Genomic DNA, 15933 nt, shown 5'->3' with positions numbered 1-15933 from the left:
GTGACGTTTGCAGGCAAGCCGGAAGTCTGGGTGGGGACGGTGGCCCCGAGGGGACAATCGCGGCTGAGTCTTCTGGCCCGCCGCCTTGACGCGCAGCCTTATTTCGACTCCGCCCGTGGTCGCCATTGTTATCCCTGAGGCGTAGACCCGAGTGACGAGGGCTGTGAGGCCACTCGCAGCACAGTGACGTGGGAGCCCGCGAGAGGGGGACGGGCGCGAGGGCAGCCTCCACCCGGAAGGGGGGCGGGGCGGCGTCGTGGAGCTGGGGTCCTGGGCGGGAGGGGGCTCTGCGCTGGGCGGCGCGGACCCCGGGAGCCGCCGGTCCGCGTCCGCCCGCGCGCGAGTCACCCCAGGACCCTGCGGCCCGTGGGTGGGACAACAGCACCGAAGCGGCAGCTTTCCTCCGCGTTTCGTTCGTGTTGGCACCGATTCCGCCACCCCCGCTTTGTTTTATTGAATTCTGCTTGGGCACAGCTTAGATTTAAGGGGAAAGTTGGAAAGATCATACTGAGTCGTGCGTACTGTGCCCGCGTCGCCCTCTTAGTTACCACAGGTGTCAACACGAAGAAAGCGACATTGGTGCGTTACTTACACCAAGCCTCAGACTTATTTGGATTTCGGTACCTTTTCCACTCACCGTCCCTGTTCCCAGTCTAACCCAGAGCACCACGGTGCACGTAGCTTCCTTTTACCTGTCGTGTCCGAGGTGAGTTTCTTGGCTTTATGACAAGAGGCCCCAAGAGGCCACTGAGGCCCGTGAGGGAGTGAGTAGCAAGGCCAGCAAGGCCCCCTGCCTTGGGGCTCTCTGCTGGGGTTGTCCGACACCAGGTTCCAGCCTCTCTTCCAGCGAGAGCCTTGCTGTGCAGTGATTGGACTTTGTTTCCACGGGTTAGCTGATCAAAGTAGTGTTGTAGCCAACAGCTCCTGATGCAAATCCTTAGGTGCTTGTGCTGCTTTTTCTGGAAATTAATTCCCCACAGCAGGATTGCTGGGTCAGGGGGTCTGCTCAGTTTTGATTTTTTCACAGACTAGGTAAATGTTTTCAAGGGATGTGATTCAAATCCCTGGACTGTGTGTTGGAGTGCTGTTCCTGCACCTCCTGGCCAGCACAGAACAGGACCCCTGTTTCTAATTTTGTAACTAGTTAGTGGAGCTGCTGGTTGCTTCACGTCTCCTCTGTTTGTGGGTGTTGGGACTTTTGTTTCGTTAATGTTCATCTCAGTTGCTAATTTTTAAATTGAGCTTTTTGTTGTCTATAGTATAAAGTTTTTGCAGATTATATTTATGTATTAAAAATAATGTATTTCTCCGTGTCACATACAGTTCCCCAGATTAAAAATTTGCCTTTTGACCAAATTTTGTTTTCATGCTATGATTTGCTAAGTAAGTTATCTTTTCCCTTCTGGGCTTCTGTTATCTTGATTAAAGTTCTTTCCCCCAACTCCACCTAGATACACAACATAAACATAATCTCCTAATTTCTTTCAAAATACTTCTGTCCCTTTACTGGTACACGTTTAGATTTTTTTGCCCGTCTGGGTGGGAGGTTTTGACTGGATGCAGAACCAGCTGATTGGGCACGGTTAACAGCTTTTATAGGGACTTGCGGTTGGTCTTCTGTCCTAGGTACACAGATACACAATCATCTTCTAGGTGTGTTCTCTCTTCCTGCCAGGATACGGGTATGGCTTTTAGAGGTAGAACCGCGGCTGAGCTTGGGCAGGAGCACTGACTAGCAGCCACTGGGAAGGATCCTCCCAGCCCAACATGGAGCAGAACCTGGGAGGGGGGGACATAAGGACCCTGCCGCTTGTAAAATAAAGTCTTCCTTTTTATTTCAAATCAACCCTTTCCAAGTTAGTGCCACAAGTTGAGACCAGAGCCCTAGAGCTCACGGGTATGGATGAACAGGAAGGCTCTGTCCCTGCACCCATTCCAGTCCCTCTGTGGATGGGACTGGCAGGCAGAGATGAGGCCTGGGCTGTCTGCCTGCCTCCTCCCCTGCCAGCCTTGGCTCCTGCTCTGCCAGCTCAGCTGCCCAGGTGAGGACAGATGGTGGCATTGGGACCAGGGCAGGAGACAGTCCTGTGTGGGGTATCCGTGGCCGTCAGTGTTAGTGGTCAGAGCCCAGTCAGGCGGGTTAATGGGGTCTCCTCCTGCGGCCAGGGAAGCTGCGGAGAGGCAGAGACAAGGCACTGAGGGCCACGGGCCACTCTGGTGCATACCCACCAGCATGTAGGCCCCTCAGGGAGCACCAAGGCCGGGCTACAGACCCCCTGGCCATTGGGAAACTCACCGAAGAGGGGAGGTGGGCTCCAGGCTGGCGGGGAGGAGGGGTTCAGATAGATGACTGCCACTGCACAAAGCGCTTGGATTCCTGCCGGCGGGGAGAAAGGAGGCGAGGAGGTGGGCACCTGGCTTGTACGGTGGGTCCCCCGAGCCCAGGTCCCAAGCCCTCCTCCCTCAGACCTTGCAGTCCAGACCCCAGCCTCCTCCCTCAGGCTAGAGTCTGTACCTGAGGGTTAAAAGGGTCGTCGTCATCAGTGTCTTCATAGTCGTCACTGGGGTATGAGGTGGGGAGTGGCAGAGAAGCAGGATGGGGACCCATCAGGAGGCCACACCCTCCCCAGCAGCGGCCCTGGGTGCTGCCTCCTGTCCCCGCCCCCAGGACCCTGCCCTCTCTCCCCTGCTGACCTGGGTGGGAAGAGGGCCCAGGCTCGGGGTAGGCTGCAGAGGGTGGTGGCCAGGGCCCCAGCGGACAGGAGGGAGAAGAGCAGCAGGAAGAGCAGGCCCTCCAGCGCGTCTTCACACAGGCCGCGGAGGGCCACGCCGTAGTCCTGGGGCGAGGGTGAATGTCTGCGTGAGCATGCTGGGCACACGTGCGTGCTGCAGTCACGGTCAGTCTGCCTGGCCGTGCCCCACTGCACAGTCACCCAGGAGCTCTGTGACTCGGTTTCCTCCCGTCGAAGGGCTGCTTTGAGGATGGTCATTCATGCTCACAGGCCTCCCTCCCGCTTGGCCTCGGCAGCGCAAGCCCTACACCCCACCCACAGCGCCCCTGCATGCAAGCCAGCCTCGTGTGTCCACCTGGCACCCCAAGAGCTGTTCTTCCCTCCCCACTTGGCAGGCAGGCCTCTGCATGGCTACCTCCCCACCATCCAGAGCCCTGGGCCTGCACCAGCCCTGCCTAGGGTTGCTGAACCTGGACACTTGACATTTTGGGCCAGATAATTCTGTTGTGGAGCTGTCCTGAGCACTGTGGGATGTTAAGCAGTGACCCCAGCCTCCACCCACTAGATGCCAGCAACACCCCCTTCCTGCAGTTGTGACAGCCAGACACGTCTCCTCACATTGCCAAGGTCCCCTGCGTCTGCAGTCATTGTCTTGGAATAACCCCGGGGAACACCTGGAGTGACATTGAGTCACACCTTGGTGATAGCAACTGCCAGCTACCGTGCCCTGAAGACCCAGCAGCACAGCCACGCTCCTTCACAGTCCTTGCTCTGGGCCAGGCCTCCTGGTAGTGGGGACCCCCAGGAAACAGGACAGGGAAGGTCACTCCGATAGCGGTGAGCTGCTGAGGCAGGCAGCCCGGGGCCGAGGCCACGCAGGAACAGCCATGCTGGCAGAGGGGCTGGGGGTGATCCAGGCAGAAGATGGGCGGCTGAGCTGATGCAGACTGTGGGGAGACTGGAAGGGGCAGAGGTCAGGAGCTGCGGCCAGGGCTGCCCACAAAGGCCCTCGTAGATCAGGGCAAGGAGCCCAGGTTTTAATCCACGTGCAGAGGGGATCACAGGAGGGCTTTAAGTGGAAGAAGGCTTGATCGGATTGCGTGTTGAAAGGATCGCCAGCTGTTGGCTGCTGTTGGACAGATGGGGTGGGCAAGAGGGGACAGGAAAGAGGCCCCTGAGGTGCCTGGGCAGTAGGGAGGCGGCCAGGACCTGGCGGCAGTGGCAGCTGATGAGCAGTGGTTGGAGTTCAGACAGGGTTCAGAGGCAGGGAGCAGGACTTGGGAGGGGGGCGTGGAGGAAGCACAGCCAGCAAGAGTGTGGGCCTGAGCTCCACCTTGCACACCTGGGCTGGGTGTGCCTGTACCAAGCTGGAGGCCAGGCGGGCCCGCCAGGGCCATGGGGAGCGTGACCCGGACGTGTCAGCACAGGGACATCCTTTCCCCCTTACAACAGCCTTGCCCAGCGGGCCCACATTGCTTTGGCTGTGTGGGAAACAAGCTGAAACCCAGAGAGGACAAGCCACTTGCCTAGAGTCACACAGCCTGGAAGGGACAGACTTGGGCTCCAGAGCCACCCTCCTTCCTCCTAATCCCTTGTCCCTGGTTTTATTGTGTGAGGAACCAGGGCCCCGGGTCACGTGGCACATCTGTGGAGGGCAGCGGCTCTGACCATCTTCCCCCTTCCTTCACCAAGGAGCGAGCATGCTGCAAGCCCCGCCTCTCGGAGAGCCGTGCCCGGGCTCCGTGTTCCCCAGTCTTTCTCAGCTTGGCTGTTCAGTAATTTTGCACATTGACTCAGTGCCCCTGGGCCCCTTCTTGGTGCGATGGCATCAGGTGCCTAACATATATTGGTTTCTTGTAAGTACCTCCCAGAATTGCAAGACGCACACAAGGGAAGGCCGCGGCTGTTCACTGAGCCTGGCGTCCCTGCTCTAGGGAAGGTCAGGAGTGGGAGAAGGTGGCCAAGGAGGATGTGTCCTCCAGGGCGGAGAGCTGGGTCTGCTGAGTGGGGACCGTGGTGGGTGAATGAGGACGTCCCAGCAGCAGAGGGGCAGACAGCTGCTCTCAAGGGCAGCGGGAAGTGTGCCCGGAGAGGGAAGGCTGGGATGGGCGACCTCCGCTGGGGAGGAGCACCTGGGAGGGGCGGAGTCACCTTGTGCAGGCCGCGGCAGTGTAGCAGTGCCACCAGCTGGTGGAAGTTTCCCTCTGTCACATTCAGCGTCTCCTCCAAGGACAGCAGAGGCTTCTGCCATGGGAATGGAGGTAGTTATCGGGACGGTGCACCGTGCTCCGCCCAGCCCCTCGGGCTCCGCCCACAGCAATGAACCCCGCCCCTAGAGACCTGCCCAGCTTTTCAGGCCCCGCTCCCTCCCATAGGCTCCTCCCAAACTCATGTTTCAGTCCCCTAGAGACCTACCCAGCTCAGCATTCCCCACTCCGCCGTGTGTCCAGCCTGTCCTTCCTGCGGATCCCTTGTGCACTCCACAGGTCCCCCCGCACCCCGCCCTCCTTCCCTTTGGTCTACAGACCTGTGCAGATGGGAACTGGGGAACTGCTTCTCGCTCCAGGCCCTGCAGCTGGGAATGGATGTTGGCCAGCGCTCGCTGGGACAGAGTCAACCTCTGCAGGAAGACAGGAGGAAGGGGGACCCTGTGGGTGACATCCCTGGCCTTCTCCACTCTTGGGACCCAGGACACTGGGCCCCAGCACCATGCTCCTCCCCTTAAACCCAGGAGCGCAGTCCCGGCCCTGCCTCCTCCTTTGGGAGTCCACATTCAGGGTCCCTGTATGCCCATTTCCCTTGTCCTCAGCCCTCACCTGTTGGAAGGGGTTGGTGATGGCCTGGTTGCACAGGAAGTAATAGTTCAGGATGTCTAAAGGGAGGGGAGAGGGGGGCAGGCTGTGAGCCTGGCCTCTGCCCTCTCCTTGGGGAAGCAGAAGGTTCACTCCCGGCCTCAGGAAGCCTCAGAAGACGAAGCCGATTAAACTGCTTCCCGTTTTTCTCCCATAGCCAATCCTCTCCGGGGCTCAGGTCCATGCTCCTGACCCCTCTCTCTCCTTCTCACACTAGCATCTTTATTCAGCCCTTTCCCAGCATCCCAGAGGGCCTGGGCACTGGGGACACTAGGAAAGAGGACCACAGGGATCACCTGAGCTGAGCCCCGTCTCCTCCTGGGTCAGGTTCAGGACATAGGCGTCTGGATTGGAGCAGAAGTCACTGAGGCCCTGAGCAAGAGAGCAGGAGGAGCTCAGACCCAAACCTGCCATTTCCACTCTCCACAGCGCCTGGCCCAGGCCCCTCCCTCAGACCCAGGAGTCCAGATCCCAACCCTTCCTTCCTTGGAGCCCAAGTGTCCAGCGCACCTGCCTCTGCCCTCCCAGGACCTGAGAACCAGCCCCAAACCTCAGAACTGTGATTGTGTCTCCCACGCCCCTTCTCTAAGGACCTAATGCATTAAGTGCCCCCTGCCCCAGGACGCAGGGTCCCACCCGCTGAACGCAGGGCCCTCAGAACTCACCACAGCTGTGGCTGCCTCAAGACCCATGGAGCCCCAGCTCAGGACAAGCACCAGGAGACTCATGGCCGTCATCCTAGCATGGGAGGGCACTGGTTTTAGGGCTCATAATCGTTCCCCACCTTGCCTTCCCCCTCCACACCAAACCCCCTCACTGCCCGCCCCTCCCCCCACCAGCCTCTGGATCCTGGGGGATCAGAGTTGGGGAGGAGGAGCAGCAGGTGTGGGGACTGTGGCTGCTGCTGTCAGACGGAACGCCTGGCACCTGCCAGTGTGGTGGAGATGGACAGGGGTCTGGGCTGGCAAGTCAGCACCTGCCTCGTGGCAGGCTCTCACCACCTCACTTGGGACCCTGGAAGCCACTGCTCAACTCTGAGCTCAACTTTCTGAACTTTAAATTCTGCAAGGTCCAGTATCCTGCTGACCAGGCTTGCTCCCAGGTCACCCACAGCCCAGTCAGTCTCCCTTTAGCCCTCGGAGGAGTGGAGACTGTTCCTGGATTGAAATCTGAACCCGGCTGGTCCCTAGGGTGGGCTCAGGCTGGTCAGTGGAGGGTCAGCAAGCAAGGAGGGCACTATGGTGTATGGGGACCAAAGGCCTGCCCTGCTCCACCATGTCTCCTCCACCTCCAAGCCTCAGTGGGGGCCCGAGTGGGCAGCAGGACTCTCCCCCAGGGTGGTATGTAGACAGCAGCTGCAGCCCAAGGCCCCTCCCACCCCTGCTGGGGCAGGGAGGATGAAGGGTCCTTCTAATGATAGTGGATTGGCTTTGAATGCCAGCTCTAGCACTTCCTGGCTGTGTGGCCCTGAGCAAGCAGCCCAACCTCTCTGAGCTTCAGTCTCCCCTGTTAAACAAGGAGCACAGCCTGCCTCAGTGACTGGGCATGAGGGCTCCATGAAGTGCCAAGAAGTGCTAAATAAGAGCAGGGTGCCGTGGTTCCACTCGGCATCCTTCCACCTCCGGTTCCCGAGCCTAATGGTTCCTCCTTCCTGGGGCCACCGTGGCCATAGAGGACTCAGTGGCCCTCCACAGAGTCAGTGGCCATGCTCATCTGTACTGTCAGTGTAATCAGGTATCTCCATGGTGCATAGCACTGCAAGGCCTGCCTGTCTCCGGGCCCCCTGGGCTGTCCTGGGTGTCACCTCTGTTGTGTGCCTAGCTGTGAAGAACGCTGGTCCCTTGCATAAGAGAGCTATGAGGCCGAGGTCCCACAGCCAGGGACATGCTAGGCACAGCGATGCTGAGGAAGCCTGGTGAGGGCCCCCCATGCCCACCGTGGAAGGTGCTAGCAATCAACTCACACGGCCACCAGCCACTTGCTCTGCTTCGCCAAGCCCAGGAGGGTGAAGAGGCAGACCAGGAGCTCCAAGAGCAGCAGGAGGACATAGGCCAGCCACCTGGGGGCAGGAGGGCTGAGGCAGCGGACCCCAGAGGAGGCCAGCTGCACCCCAGCTGCATCCCAGCCCAGCCCCGCCTAGGAGGAGACCCCAACGCCTGCCAGCCACCACCACACATCTGTGAAAGGGGTGCTGGGGAAGACACCATGCTGGAACAATCCGGAGCACAGGCCCCAGAGTGTGAGTACCTGAGACCCAATACCCACTGACCATGCTCCAGCTCTGTGACTGTGGACTTGAGCTGGCTTCTCTGAGCCGGGATCCCCTCGCCCTGCAGAGCAGAGGTAACTCATCCAGCATGGGGGGATCTCATCACAAGACCTGGGGGCGTGTGCACAGAGGCGGGGCTGCCTGGGCCTCAGCCACGCCCACCTCTTAACCAGCTGCAAAACCGACCCAGGACTTCCACCTCCTGGCCTCAGTTTCTCTGCTGCCGTGGGAGCACAGTGAGGACTTGGAAAGGTTGCTGGGCAAACGGGCGAGCACACCTGAAGTCCTTGAGAGGGTCAGGCTCACGGACCCACACAGACTAGCTGGAGTGCCAAGGAGGCAGCTGCAGATAGTGTCCGGTGGTCAGCTAAACGTGAGTAATTCACCAGAACTGCCTGGGTGGTGACTGGGAGGCCAGGGCACAGTGCTCGATCACGGGAAGCACTGATACCTAGGCGGTTGTCCTCAGCATCCCACAGAGCTGTGGACTGCTTTCCGTGCCCCCCACTCTCCCTCCAGGGCCCTGACCTGTTGGTCGAGCGACCCCCAAATGCTGGGTACCTTGGTGCTCTCACAAGGGTCCAACCCTGGATGTTCCCTGGGGACCATGACTCCATCCCACCCCAGCAACATCCTCACAGCTACCCCGACCCCGGAGCCCAGGCCCAGCTCACCGGCCTGTGCCTGACGGAGATGCACAACCTGGTCCGCAGCCCAGGCCTGTTGCCCGCTGTGCTCTGATGCCTCATCTCCACCGCCCGGCATTCCCTGCTCATGCCGTTCCCGCCCCACGTGTCTGCACCCAGGAACCCAGAGCCCAGGACCTCCTCCCCCTCCCTGGGCTGTCGACTGAGTGGAGGAAATAATTCCTAGTGAGTGAAGCAATAGGCCTGGTCCGGCTTGCTGTTGGGAAGGGCGGCTGCCCCTGGGGGCTGCACAGTGGGTGCCTGCCTCTCCGGCAGTGCCACCCGCTCAACGTGGCCTTCCTGGGCCCTGTGTTGCAAACCGCCAGCCTGTTTCCATCCGCCTCTTTTCCGTTTCATTTTCTCCAAAGCTCTCACCAGCCAGCACCTTACAGAGCTTGTCTGTGTGTTGGTCACCTGTCACCTCCCGACTGCTCTGTCCAGCTCCGAGGATGTCACCCTGTCAGGGCTCACTGTGTGCTGGTGGCCATCCCCAGCAACCAACAGATACTAACTCAGTCCAGTGAGGGCAGCACTGCAGGAGGCTCACTGTGTGGGGAAACTGAGGCACTGGACGGTGGCAAGGGAGCGGCCCTCAGGAGCTGGGGATCCTGATCGCAGGGGTGTGCAGCCTCCCTGATCACAGTGCTAAGTAAACATGTGCTGGATGAACATACGTGCCACACGGATCACGGAGCCAGTGGGCTCCTGACCAGGTTGCAACTGAGTGCAAGAGTGACTTGCTGTGAGCGAATAAATAACATTACGGTTGAGGGGCTGGTGGGACAGTGGGTGCACGCCTGGGACCCCATCACTTGACCCTCCGCTATGCAGTGGGGCTCCTTGGACTTGTCAAATTGACTTTTGGGGCTGGATGTTCTGGGAGGGGGGAACCTGTGTGTGGTAGGACGCTGAGCAGCTCCCTGGCCTCCACTCACTAGGTGCCAGGAGCACCCCTTCCCTCATTTGTGACACCCCAAAGTGTCCCCAGAAACTGCCTGGGTTCCCCAGGGGACCCAGCTTGAGAACCCGGGCTGCACAGGGGGACGCCTCTCACCTGTACTCCTCCACAAAGGACACGTCTTCCGCCACCTGCAGGGGGTTCAAGGGCACTCCCTGCCAGAAGGCCAGCCCCTGCAGCTGCTGGGCCACAGCCTCTGCCTGCCGCCTAGCTCCCCGGGTGGCTGCCACCAGCTCGGTGCGCTGTGCCAGCACCTCCTCCAGGGTGGTCAGCTCTGTCCTCACCGCCTCGCCCAGCCTCTCCACCGTCTCTAACACCTGGGGAGGGAGGGGCTCAGGTCTGGGGAGGAAGTCCTCCAGAGCTGGGCCGAGGGGCGGGGCTCTGGGGGGAAGCAGGAGAGAGCAGTGGCAGGGGTCTGAGGTCCTGATGGAGTTCTGTGGCCTTAGGGGGGCTCTGGGTGGCCCGTCATTGGGCCTGGAATAGATTCCAGCCCGGAACTGGAAGGAAGTTGGGGGTCTTTGGTCTGAGGCCTTCATCTGCCTTCCCGAGTCTGGGACCTCAGGTCTGGGTGCCCTGGCTTAGGACTGCAACTCTAATCTGGAGGTGGCGCTGCAGGGCTGGGGTCCCTGGGCTTGCCTTGGGGCCAAGAATCAGGTCTGGGGTCCTGGATCTGACCGCAGTGTTTGGACTCTGGTTTGGGCTGCAAGTTGGATCCAGGCCTGGAACAGGATGTGAGTCTGGGGTCCAGGGTGGAGCCAGCTCTGGATCTGGCACAAGGTTTGTACCAGGGCTAAGTGTATGGCCTAAGGGCCACTGGTCCCGCACCCTAAGTCTCAGGTATGGGCTGTGTTGGGATCTCTCTGACCCTGAGTGCAGGGCCCGTGCTCCTGAGTGGGGGCCAGTCTGGGTGTGGGTCAGGGTTCTGGCCAGTCTCTGTCCCCCTCACCAGGTGGTCAATGGTGCTGAGCGTGTGGTTGGCGTGCAGCAGTGCCGAGCTGAGCTGGGACACCCCATCACTGGTCTCGCTGTTGCCATAGAAACCAATGCCAATGCCAGCACTGAGAGGGGAGGAAGGAGAGGAAATCTCAACCAGTCTGGGACCCCACCGGGGGCCACTGTCTCCCCACAGCACCCCTCTGCCCCACCTCTTCATCCACCTATCCCGTTTCGGTGCCCACCCCATTGGTCCAGCCGGCGTGGGAAAAGACTGTCTGCAGCTCAGCCCCCACCCGTTGCCAAGGTAACGGGAAGGCCTCACTCCCCCAGCTGGAGGGACGTCATTGTGATGCTAATGGTGGGTGGAGTGGCGGAGGGGAGGGAGCCCCCGATTTAACTCGCACCTCCCCAGAGCCAGCCCTGGTCACACCCAGCCCTGCCAGAGATCATCTCCTCCTGGCCACCCACCCCACGCCCCTCTCCTTCATCCTCCCCGGGAACCCAGTATGCTCAGCACATGCCCAGGAGTCCTCCGAGCCCAGGTGTCGGCTGCCCCTGCCTCCTGGGGGGTCCTAGGGGTGCAGGGTCCCCCAGCCACCACCACCTCCTAGGGCTCTCGGCCTTCCCCCACCTCACCCTAGAACCCTAGCGTCTGGCCTGTGGGGAGGGAGTAAAGGAATGTGGGAGGAAGGGCTGGAGGATGGGCCAGGAGCTGGGGAGCCTCTGCCCAACCCCAGCCAACACCGAGCTCCTTTGTGGAGACTGAGTCTGGAGACCTTTCCGCCCCCCACCCCGCCAGCGTCCCACAGTGGAGGGGGTGAGAGGCTGTGCCCCCCCAGTTCCCAGCCCCCTCCCTGGGATGGGCGCCCGCTGCCCCCGCCCCATTGTTCAGAGCCCTACAAAGCTCTTCTTGTTCCCAGGGCTGGGGGCTGAGGCCGTGTCTCTCCCCCACTGGGCCTTTGTCTGCCTCCTATGTCCACCCCCATCTGCAGAGCCCGCTGGAGAACACCCCGCCTCCCCACACACCCCCAACCAGACACCCTCTTCTCCCTGAAGTAAGCAAGTGTGACCCGGAGCCGGCTGGGGCCACCAGCTCCAAGCCATGCCCGTGGGCCGTAGGAGACTCCCACAGCCTCCTCTGCCCTAGCCCTGTGGCACAAGACAGCTGCCCCTCCTGGTGGGTTCTGCCCTGCAGGGATGGGCTGGTTCTTGGTAAAGGGCTGTCCTGGGGCTTGGGAGTGCATCTCCACTCTGCCCCTCCACGTGGCATTGAAATGTGCCCTTCTCTCCCTCCCAAGCTGGACACCGCAACCCAAATCCAGCAGCTGTCCTGGGAGGGAATTAGAGCGGGCTCGGGCCACATGGCCTGTCTCCCTGGTGGGAATGTAAGCTTCGGGCAGGCCGGTCAGGTGCCTGGGCTGGCATGTTCAGCGTCCAGCTCACAGGAGCTAGCCAACAGCTGTTGTTATGAATGCAGGAAGGACATCAATGGTTAGCACTCCCTCTGGGGAGCAGTGTGCAGGCCTGTGCACGCTCCCATCTCTCTTACCATCCCTAGAAGGGGGTGGTATTATAAAACCCATTTCACAGATGCGGAAACTCAGCCATGGGACGGTCACATTACTCTCCTAGATCACACAGCTCCTTGATGGGAGGGCTGCCAAAACCGGGCAGTCTGACCATCCCCAAGCCCTTAGCCTACTCCTCCTGCCAGGCTGGCTGCCCAGGGAAAGTCATTTCCATTTAAACGTCATTCCTCCATCCATCAACCAGGAAAGTTCTCCCTGTGGAGGGCGAGGTGGCAGGGCCTCACCTGTCCCCTACCCCTGTGCCCGGGCACCCCAGGAAGGCTGATGGAGACCTGCCACCAGCAGGGAAGCCCTGGAAGGCTGGGGAGCCCCACCCGCCCTGGGTCCCCGTTACCAGCCGACGAGGAGGGCAGCCACACAGCTCCAGGTGACACAGCCTCCACCGGGTGGGGTGCTCTTGGCCCCGGGGGGCTCTGGGGGGCGGCAACAGCAGAAGCGGATGAGGTAGACAGCAACGAAGATGAGGCTCAGGCCCAAGCCCAGGCCCGCCAAGGCCACCACCAGCAGCAGGGCCTGGGAAGGGGTACATCAAGCCTTGGAGGGCACCAGCGTGTCCTGGACTTGGAGCCCCTCCCTTTCAGGCATTTAGGTTTGCGGGGAACATGGGGTCCCCAGCCCCCACCCCAAACCTGGCGGCTGGGGCCCTGAGACCCAGGACTGGGTTACTTCCAACTGGAGGTCCAGCTCTGCTCTGTCCTCCAGTGACTGTGTGACCTTCAGATGAGCCCTCCCCTCCCTGAGCCGCTTGTCCTCCTCACTACCACCATGTAGTTGAAATGGAGCATGCCCTGGGACCTGATGAGGCTGCTCTGGAGCTGTGGGCCAGCGTGGTGGGTGCCCAGTCCTGTGCTGTGGCAGTCTGGGGGAGACAGGCTCCCTCCCTCCTCCTCTCTCTGCGCTCTCCCCTGCTGTTGAGCTCAAACACCCACCACACCTCGAGTCTGTCACCCAGGGACTGCGGGATGGGGTGCTCTGTGACAGCATGTGTGTGCATGCAAGACTCAGAGGTGGAGACTGGGAGAGGAGGACAGAGCAGAGGAGAGATGGAGGCAGACAGAGCCAGGACAGACAGGGAGATGTGCAGAGATAAGACAGAAAAAGACGGGGACCGAGGGACCCAGTCCGAGACAGGACAGTCGGACACTCAGAGAATGGGAGGGAGAGATAGATGCAGAACCCTGGAGAACAGTGGAGAGCCTGAGACGGAGATGCAGGGAGAACCAGAGGCTGGAGGCAGGCAGATAGTATGGACACCTTTGGAACCACCTTGCAGAATAAGGGGCTGTAGGCACAGTGGGTGGGGCTTCCAGCAACCTGTGCCATCCTGCCTGCCGGAGGCCCAGCGTGGGGGCACCAGGATCAGAAGCACACCCTGTACTCTGAGGCTGTCCCCTAAACTGGAGGTGTTGTGTGTCCCTGAGGGAGAGAAAGCGTGTGTAGTGTGCTGTTGGCGGGAGGTCAGCTGCTTGTCTTGAGTTTGCCTTGAGTCGAGACCCTGGGGCATGCTGTGTGTGTGAGGTGCATGGGAGGTGCGTGCACACTGAGGTGCCCGGCCTGCAGCTCAGAAGACACCTGTGGGCATTTATGTGTTCTGAGCACAGTTCCTGGAGGTTCAGAGTTGCCTTGGGGTTCGTTTGTGTTTTTGTGTGTGTGTGCATGCACATGTGAGTGAGTGGTACAGTCCATATTCCTGTGAACATGTGTACATGTGAGGATGTATGTGAGGGTGTCAGTGTGTGAGCTAGTGTGCATGTGAGTGTGTTAAGTGTGAATTAGTACATGTGTGCATGTAGGTGTGTGCATAAGTGAATGTGTGTGTATGGGTGTGTCTGTGAGCAAATGTGCAGCTGAGTTAGTGTTTGTGTGCACATGTGTATGAGCGTGCGTATATGTGTGTTCATGTGTGTATAGTGTGTACATGAGTGTGCATGTGTACGTACGTGTGAATGTGTATACGTGTGTTAGTGTACACAAATGAGTATGTCTACAGCTGGGGGGGTGTATGTGGTCATGTGTCCCTGAGTCCCTTATGGTGTGCCCACCTGTGCCCCAGGTAGTCCTCTCTATGGAGAGGAGTGTCCTGAGGGGGTTGTGCCAGCCGTGTCCTGGCTGTGACCTGACCACCCACGAAGGGGGTGGAGAGATCCCCTCTGAGCCCTCAGGGAGGTGCCTGAGGCCCTAGAACCCTAGTCAGTGTGGCCGGGGAGGTCCAGGTGCGAGCGTGGACGGCTGGAGGTTGTGATTGTGTAATGTGGCTGTGGGCGAGGGGATGGCGGTCCCGCTTCGTGGGGAGAGGGGGCGGCGTGGAGTCGGCGAGGAGGAGCTGCTCAGGGCTGTGCCAGCCGTGACCCAAATAGCTACATACAGCTCACATCCTCTCCCTGCCGTTCTGGGAACCCCACTCCTCCTAAGCTCTCCCAGCCCCAGCCCCCTTTCCCAGAGGCAAGCCAGGGCAGACAGCGCGGTTGGGACAGGCAGGGCCTGCGACCCATGCTGGGGCATCAGGACTCCCAGCCCCCTACCCCGTCCCCAGCTCAGCCAAGCCTTTCTCCTCGCTAATCTCAAAGTCAAGCACTCAATTAAACTGGGTCAGGGGACAGTTCTTCCCCCCTTTGCAGCTGTGGTTGGGCCCCTTCCCGAGGGACCCTGACCTCAGTGAGGTTCCCACACCAGCCCCACCCTCCAGGACCCAAGTCTGTCAGCCCCGCGGCTCCCCTAACCCAGTCTGGTCCCTGCCCCCACCCCGTCCGGCCCCCGCCCCTTCTGTCCTGGGCAGACTGGAAGCGTCCTCTCCAGACACCGCCTCATTTCCTTGCCCTGGCCCTGAAAACCCCCTCCCTCTTTAAGGTTCTCAGTCCCATCTCAGAACAGGGCACCCCCGCGCCGCCCCGCGACCTTCCTCCGCTCCACCGTTATCAGGTCCGCTCTCTCGGGTCCCCCCTTATCTGGGACACAGTCACCCGCTGCGATCCTATGGGGGCGGGGTCCTCTTTTAGGACCCGAAAAGTGAACCTTCCCTCCGTTGACCCTGGAGACTGGCTTCCCAGGCAGGTCTCCGGAACCGGGAATCCAGGCCGCTCCTTCGGGACTCGGGGTCCAGGCCCTGGGTGCCGGGTCCTCCCTCACTCAAGGGACGAGGGGGCTGATCCCCGCGCCCGCGCCGGGAGCCTCCAGGTATGGGCGCCCTGCTCCTCCTCCCTCAGGTGCCCGAAGTCCGGACCGCCCCAGCCCCGGAGACGCAGGACCGAGACCCAGCCTCCTCTTCTCCTCCCTGGGGACCCAGGAGCTCGGGCCGCTGGGCCGCGCCAGGTCCCACCTGCTGGTATTCCTGCTCCCGGGGCGCGAAGCCGCTGGGCACCGGGCGGAGCTGGAAGTCGGCGCGGGGCAGCTGGTGGAGGAGATGCACCCAGGCGGAGGGCCGGTAGCCCGGGGGCGCCCCCATGGCCCCGGGAGGGGCAGCGGGCGACGGCGGGAGCCGCGGAGCCGAGCGGGGCGCGGGCGGAGCGGGGTCTGCGGCCCGGGGGAGCCGAGCGGAAGGGCGGGGGGCGGAGATTGGGGGAGGGCGGCTCGGCGCTGCCCCTGGCGGCCGCAGGGGGCACTGCGGCGCGGGAGGCGGCCGCGCTCCGCCCTCCCCGGGCTCCCACCTGCCGCCGCCGAGCAGGTGCCGCGCTGCCCAAGTCGGGGCCTCAGGAGAGCTGCGCTGTGCCAGACTCTTGGCCTCGTTCGTGTAGGGACGCTGGCACTGTGATATCACGCTGAAGGACAGCGATCCCTTTATCTTAATGAAGAACCGCGTCCCTGTAAAGGCCACTAGTGTTTGCTCAGCATTGCACAGGTAACGGCCAGTTGCGTCACGAAGACGCCCCACTTCTGTGTATAGGGGTGCCTCCTCTGTAAAGGACGCCTGTGTT

At 61.1% G+C, this 15933-nt stretch overlaps 1 protein-coding gene across 4 annotated transcripts; it reads right to left on the bottom strand.

Moving 5' to 3' along the window:
• Positions 1–297: 297 nt before the first annotated feature.
• On the bottom strand, positions 298–15577 carry TTYH1 (tweety family member 1). Of its 4 annotated transcripts, none has more exons than XM_079118189.1 (14): positions 15339–15576; positions 12357–12535; positions 10444–10555; positions 9594–9814; positions 7548–7658; positions 6250–6322; positions 5881–5956; positions 5549–5604; positions 5260–5352; positions 4884–4976; positions 2695–2837; positions 2516–2561; positions 2297–2377; positions 299–959 (listed from the first exon to the last, which is right to left on the bottom strand). In XM_079118189.1, exons 1-13 carry the CDS (start codon positions 15462–15464, stop codon positions 2339–2341), a joined length of 1368 nt encoding a protein of 455 aa, XP_078974315.1. In that variant the 5' UTR covers positions 15465–15576; the 3' UTR covers positions 299–959; positions 2297–2338. The 4 variants fall into 4 exon arrangements, with proteins under 4 accessions (XP_078974313.1, XP_078974315.1, XP_078974314.1 ...); XM_079118190.1 differs by having other exon boundaries at positions 301–959; positions 7548–7643; positions 15339–15575; XM_079118187.1 differs by lacking the exon at positions 2516–2561 and having other exon boundaries at positions 298–959; positions 15339–15577.
• Between the last annotated feature and the right edge of the window lie 356 nt (positions 15578–15933).

The sequence above is a fragment of the Sciurus vulgaris genome (assembly GCF_902686455.1).
Source record: "Sciurus vulgaris genome assembly, chromosome: 17".
Classification (NCBI taxonomy): Eukaryota; Metazoa; Chordata; class Mammalia; order Rodentia; family Sciuridae; genus Sciurus; species Sciurus vulgaris.
Note: the sequence above shows the minus strand (reverse complement) of the source record. Positions and strands in the feature narration are given on the sequence as shown.

Coding starts and splice junctions, on each gene's coding strand:
- TTYH1 (XM_079118187.1), bottom strand. CDS start 15,464: ATGGGGGCGCCCCCGGGCTACCGGCCCTCCGCCTGGGTGCATCTCCTC. Junction 5,605..5,880: donor GGAGACGGGGCTCAGCTCAG/GTGATCCCTGTG, acceptor CCCTCCCTTTAG/ACATCCTGAACTATTACTTC. Junction 960..2,296: donor GAGCCCACCTCCCCTCTTCG/GTGAGTTTCCCA, acceptor ATTAATTTCCAG/AAAAAGCAGCACAAGCACCT.